The following is a 5,389-nucleotide window of genomic DNA, read 5'->3' as shown; positions in this document are numbered from 1 at the left end:
GGGGGGGGGGGGGCGCACGCTCCCCGCGCAGCCGCCAGCCCCACCTGCCCGACCCGCAGGTGGACATGGCCTTTGAGCTCTTCCGGCCGGACGAGGAGGGGCACATCTCCGCCGCCGAGCTGCGCCGCATCTTTTGCGCCTCGGGCGGCGAGCAGCTCGGCGAGGACGAGTTCTCCGCCATGCTGGCCGACCTTGGCGTGGCCGCGGACGGCGTGATCCCGTTGCATGCGCTGCGCAACCACCCGAGCTTTCGCGCTTGAGCCACCGTGGGGCGGAGCCCGCTCGCCCTTTCGGCGTGCCTACGCCGGCTTGCACCGGCGAGCGGCGTACGTGAGACGTTTGGCCGGCGGGTAGTAGGCACACGCGCGCCTCTCTCTTCGACTAGACCCTCGATGTCTACGGTCTAGCTCGATTCGCTACCTCTCGCGGTGCGCAGCATATTGTGTATCACGACAAACTTTCAAACATAAAACGTATTTTACCCGAGCCTCTCTCTCCCCCCCCGACGCCCGCGAGCCCCCCCTCCGCCCCTGGGGGTGGGTGTGGACGGTCCCTCTACACCCACCAGCGCACAGGTGCCGGCCGCCGGCAGCGGCGGACTACACGACTCTACGAAAGTACGACCCGGCACACGTCACACGTACGAGCCCGGCTCGGGTGCACACTGTGTGCGCGCAGCTGCGCAGGACCGCAGACGCGGGAGCTCCGGGCGCGCGGTCCACGGGGCAGCGCGCTCTTCAGAGCGCGGGCAGCCGCTCTCGCCGCGGAGGGCATACCTCTAGCAGTAGCAATCCCACTCCCAGCAGTGCGCTGCTCCTCTCGCGCACGCGCTCCACCAAGCGCCGAAGCCAGACGCCCCAGACCCGCAGCTGGGTGCCGCTCGGCCCGTCGCTGTGTCCTCCTGACCGTTGGCGTCGGGGACGGGCGGGAGAGCGACCTGGACAGGTATGTGCGTCGAGCTCCGGCGCTGGCCGCTCCCGAAGCTCTCCCTCGCCTCCTGCAGCAGCGAGCGCTCGAGGTCCCGCAATCCGGTCCCAATAGACAGGCGGGAGAAACTGAATTCGTCGCTGGTGAGGCCGCCCTTGCGCCAGGCGCGAGGCGACAAAGAGCTCGCGCGCGCAGGCTTGCACCTCTGCGGGCTCGTCGGTCGGCTGCCGAGCAAACCTCGCGACATTCCGCTGAGCTGCGAAGCTATGCTACTGCTCGTCGATAACGATATGGGTCGCCACGCTTCAGACAACGAGGCCGCGTCGAGGTCGGCCACTCCTCCTCCCGTGGCCCATTCCCCGAGCGGTGGGTGCGTGATGGTGTCAGCGGAGCCCGAGCTGGAGCGCCTCATACACAGCTTTACCCGACGGCGTTGTATGCATTCGACGGCACGCTGAGGTTCCCCGCCCACGCTTTCTTTCTGCGCTTTTTTTCTCTTTTCGTCTGCCCTTATAAGTTCTTTTTGCGGAGCGCCGACCGCTCTTGAAGCCGTGAACCAGCTCATTCACCCTCGTCCGCCGCAAATCGTCGGCCTCAGCTCGGGAGCCAACAGCCGGCCGGCGCGCATGGGGGTTAATTAAGGAGCGAGAGCGCGAACCGCCACCGGCCACCGACGACGAGGATGCGACGCAGGCGACCACGCAGGAAGGCTGCTGGCGTCGTGGGGGAGTCATCCGGCAAGGCGGCAAGCGCAGCCGACAGCACAGCATCACCAGATCACCGCTGGGCTCGCAGGCCTCGACACCTCTATCCCTCGACAGCAGCTCGACACCCTCGACACCGGGCCTCGACACCTCGACACCAAGGCTCATGGGGGGGAGGGGGGGGGGGAGGCGGAGGATGCAGAGGCGGAGGCGGCGGCGGCGGAAGAGGAGGAAGGAGGAGTCAGAGTGAGGGGGAGGCGGAGGCGGGGGCACCTGTGACGGCCCGCTACGAGAAGGGCGACTACCGGTTCGCGCGGGAGAAGAATTGCGACCTGCGTTTGCTTGACTTCGAGACGTTCGGCGGCTTCGGGAACGGCGTCCGCCGTCTTCTTCGGCAGGCGGCGGACCAGCTGAGTAACAAACTTTCGCACGCTCAGCACCTCGATGAGGTCACATGGACCACCAAGAACTGGCACGGGCTGCAGATGCAGCGCTTGTCTGTCGTTCTCCACGCCACACGGTGAACGAGCTAGCGTGCGGGGAGAGCGGCATTGTGCACGCTGTGTGCACGGCGCTAAGTGCATTGCCGTTCTTAACGGAGTCGCTTAGGCGGCTCCGGTGGTTTGCCTGTGTGCTGGTGATAGATAGTGCTCTAGCATGCGCCAGTCCGCACCTGTGTCGAGCCTGTCTGCTGTGAGAGAGATTTGTTTTGTTTAAAAATTCGGTCGAAAAATTCGGGAGTCTTTTCGAGGAGGGTTGCGGGTTGGGTAGGACTCTGACCTGTTATGACCCTGATCCGACTGTGTTCAGAACCTTATGTGAACACCGACCTGTTCCGACCCTGTTAGGTTTGAACATGGTCGGAACAGGGTTGAATCAGGGTCGGAACAGATGTAGCTGCCCCACTTGGAGCCCCACGTACGGCCCTTTTTCCCGACCTTGATCCGTACTTGTGTCCGACCGTGATCCGACCGGAGGTGGTTCGGCAGCAGATGATCATAACATGATCCGAGAGAGATTTTTAGCAATCCGCGTTCGACCACGTGTTCGAGTTCCTACTCCGACTCTGTTTCGACCGTGATCCGACCTGCTCCGACCGTGCTCGAACAGGTCAGCGGCGGCGGGAGGCAGGGATTTTCCCAACCTTGTTCCGACTCGGGTCCGACCCTTATCCGACCGTAAAACAAACAAACAAACCTCCCCTTTTCGGAAAAAAAACGCCTTCCAGACTGCGCACCTGTTCGCTGTCAGACTGCTGTAGTGCGCCCCCGCCCCTCAGACCGTCGCTGTCAGACTGTGCTGTACCGCTTTTGGACGACGTCTCTCCCTGATTGTGAGAAGAATGCCAACTCTCTTGCTCACGCTGTTCATCAGCTGCATCCGGGCGTCGGTGCTGCCTAAGTCGGCGCAGCCTACCGCAGCCGGCAGCACCTACCGCGCCCTTGTCGCCGGCAGCGTTGGTGAGCAGTTCCGAGACGTGGCAAAGATCGCCGAGGTTGCGCTCAAAGAGCTTGCCGAGGATGAGGTGCTCGTGAAGGTCGTGTACGCCGGCGTCAACGGTGGCTGCGAGACGTTTCGTGCGCGCGGAGAGTTTGCCTTTGCGTCCAACCGTGAGAGTGACAGCGGCTTTGCGCTGGGAGCAGAGGGCGTTGGTGTTGTTGCGGCCATTGGGAGCGCCGTCGAGGGCTTTGCCGAAGGCGATGCTGTGTGCTTCGTGGGCAGCGGTTTTGCCGAGTACACCACAGCCAAGGCGCGGACGCTCTGGCGGGTTCCGGAGCCCACCGCCGAAATGGCGGCGCTGCGCATCTCCGGCCTCACCGCCTGCGCGATGATGGAGGTCACGGGACAGGTCAAGGCCGGCGAGACGGTGCTGGTCACCGCGGCTGCGGGCGGTGCGGGGCACTTTGCGGTACAGTTTGCGAAGCTTGCCGGCTGCACCGTAGTTGGCACCTGCTCGTCTGAGGAGAAGGCGCGCGCACTGTGTGCGCTGGGGTGCGACCACATCATCAATTACAAGACGCGAGACGTCGGCGAGGCGCTGGCCCGCCTCGCGCCGGGCGGCGTCGACGTGGTCTTCGAAGGCGTCGGCGGCCGAATGCTGCAGACCGCCCTCGCGCACCTCAAGGAGGACGGCCGGCTGTTGCAGGTGGCACCGCGGGACACGGCGCTGCCACGCACACGTGCATGCCCACGCGCGACGCGAGCCGTGCCCAGGTGGGCTACATCAGCGAGTACCCCCACAACCCCGAGCGGGCCGCCGAGACTGCGGCGCACGACCTCGAGACGAGCTCCCTCTTTTGGAAGGCGGAGACGATCCAGCGCGGCAAGCAGACCATCTATGGCAACGCATGGCCCAAGGACTTTGCCGCCGTCGCCGGGTGCGCGGCCCGACACCCGCACATCATCTGATCCTGTCCCATCTGATCTCGTCTCGGTTGGTCTACGCTGACGGTGCGCGTCGCCAGCTCGCCACCGTCGCCGACGCCCATGCGTCCCGGGCAGGTGCAAGCAGCGCGTGCTGGATCTGCACGCGAGCGGCCAGTTGGCGGCGCTCGTGGACGAGAAGCGCACGTTCGCCGGCTTGGAGAGCGTCGCCGACGCTATCGAGTACATGCTCTCGGGAGAGGCGGTGGGGAAGGTCGTCGTTCGCATAGGCGATCCGTGACGCGTGAGTGGGGACTAGAAAGCGCGCAGGCTCGAGCGCGCAGGCAGCGCAAGGAGAGGTGTATATGTTCTCATAAATCGATAACGATGTAAGAAGGGAGCGAAGAGCGAGGCAGAGGCTTCGTTTTATTGTTGTTCGGACGTGCGTCGTGCCGGCTAGATTTATTCTGAGGGCGGCGGAAGAAAGAAAGAAAACAACGCAAAGGACGGACGATGGGAGGAAAAAGAAATAAAACAGACGCAAGGGAGGGATGGGAGGAGGACAAGGTCCCCACCTGCACGAGCCCGAAAAAGAAAGAAAACGCGCGCGGCAAGGGAGGGATGGGAGGACGATGGGAGGACGGCACGCCGCCACCACGCAGGGAAGGGAGAAGAGAGAGGAGTAGGTAGGTAGGTAGTGTGGTGGTGCTCAGCGGGCAGAATTCTTTGTTATCGGACACGCCGGCCCGCCGGCAGCCTCGAGATGCCGTTGCTCGCGAGCAAGAAGGACAATGCCGCCTCGGCAGCGGCGCACCACCCTATCTCGGCGCACCACAATCCCAGCGCCGTCACCGTGAGCCATCTCGCCGGCCCTTACCGAGCTCCTGTACCGCCGAGCCTCAGTGAGGTGGAGATCCAGGAGCTTCGGAAGCAGACCCGGCAGTGCATGCTCGCGGTTGGCATGTTCCTCTCGGGGACGGCCAACACCATCACTATCAAGGCAGCGATGAGCACACTCGCCGTCGGCCGAGACGGCGGCGACCCGAGACCGTTTGACCACCCATTCGTCGTCGCGGGATTTATGTTCGTTGGCGAGATCTCCTGCTTGCTTGTGCACTACATGACACGCGCGCGGGGCTGCCGCAAGCGCTACAACACCAACGTGTGCGCGCTGCCCGCAATGTTTGATATTAGCGCGACCTGCATCATGTACGTCGGCCTCACTATGACGACGGCCACGACCATGCAGGCCGACGCCGCCACCCTCGCTGCCGCCCACGCCAGCACCACCGCCACCGATCTCTCTCTCTCTCTCCCTCTCTCCCTCTCTCTCTCTCTCTCTCTCTCTCTCTCTCTCTCTCTCTCTCTCTCTCTCTCTCTCTCTCTCTCACTCT

The 5,389-nt window shown here is 64.0% G+C and overlaps 4 protein-coding genes across 4 annotated transcripts in view; all 4 read left to right on the top strand.

The window, feature by feature from the left end:
• Positions 1-441, top strand: part of EMIHUDRAFT_369507 (hypothetical protein) — a 1,708-nt gene extending 1,267 nt beyond the window's left edge. The window contains exon 4 of the mRNA XM_005771701.1: positions 58-441. Within this exon, the coding sequence (XP_005771758.1) occupies positions 58-260 (203 nt within the window). The 3' untranslated portion in view covers positions 261-441. The remainder of the gene's footprint in view (positions 1-57) is intronic.
• A 752-nt stretch (positions 442-1,193) lies between these two features.
• EMIHUDRAFT_242943 (hypothetical protein) lies at positions 1,194-2,155 on the top strand (the record flags this gene model as incomplete). The annotated part of the gene is made up of 3 exons (XM_005771700.1): positions 1,194-1,255; positions 1,621-1,648; positions 1,928-2,155. 3 exons carry the CDS (start codon positions 1,194-1,196, stop codon positions 2,153-2,155), a joined length of 318 nt encoding a protein of 105 aa, XP_005771757.1.
• An 818-nt stretch (positions 2,156-2,973) lies between these two features.
• On the top strand, positions 2,974-4,296 carry EMIHUDRAFT_75462 (putative alcohol dehydrogenase; the record flags this gene model as incomplete). Its single annotated transcript, XM_005771699.1, has 3 exons — positions 2,974-3,777; positions 3,846-4,001; positions 4,144-4,296. 3 exons carry the CDS (start codon positions 2,974-2,976, stop codon positions 4,294-4,296), a joined length of 1,113 nt encoding a protein of 370 aa, XP_005771756.1.
• A 462-nt stretch (positions 4,297-4,758) lies between these two features.
• Positions 4,759-5,389, top strand: part of EMIHUDRAFT_242941 (hypothetical protein) — a gene marked incomplete at both ends in the record, with an annotated part of 2,187 nt that continues 1,556 nt past the window's right edge. The window contains one exon of the mRNA XM_005771698.1: positions 4,759-5,208. Coding sequence (XP_005771755.1) covers positions 4,759-5,208 — 450 coding nt within the window. The remainder of the gene's footprint in view (positions 5,209-5,389) is intronic.

The sequence above is a fragment of the Emiliania huxleyi genome, assembly GCF_000372725.1.
Source record: "Emiliania huxleyi CCMP1516 unplaced genomic scaffold EMIHUscaffold_373, whole genome shotgun sequence".
In the NCBI taxonomy this organism is placed as follows: domain Eukaryota; phylum Haptophyta; order Isochrysidales; family Noelaerhabdaceae; genus Emiliania; species Emiliania huxleyi.
The sequence above is the reverse complement of the archived record's forward strand: the minus strand, read 5'-3'. Positions and strand labels throughout refer to the sequence as shown.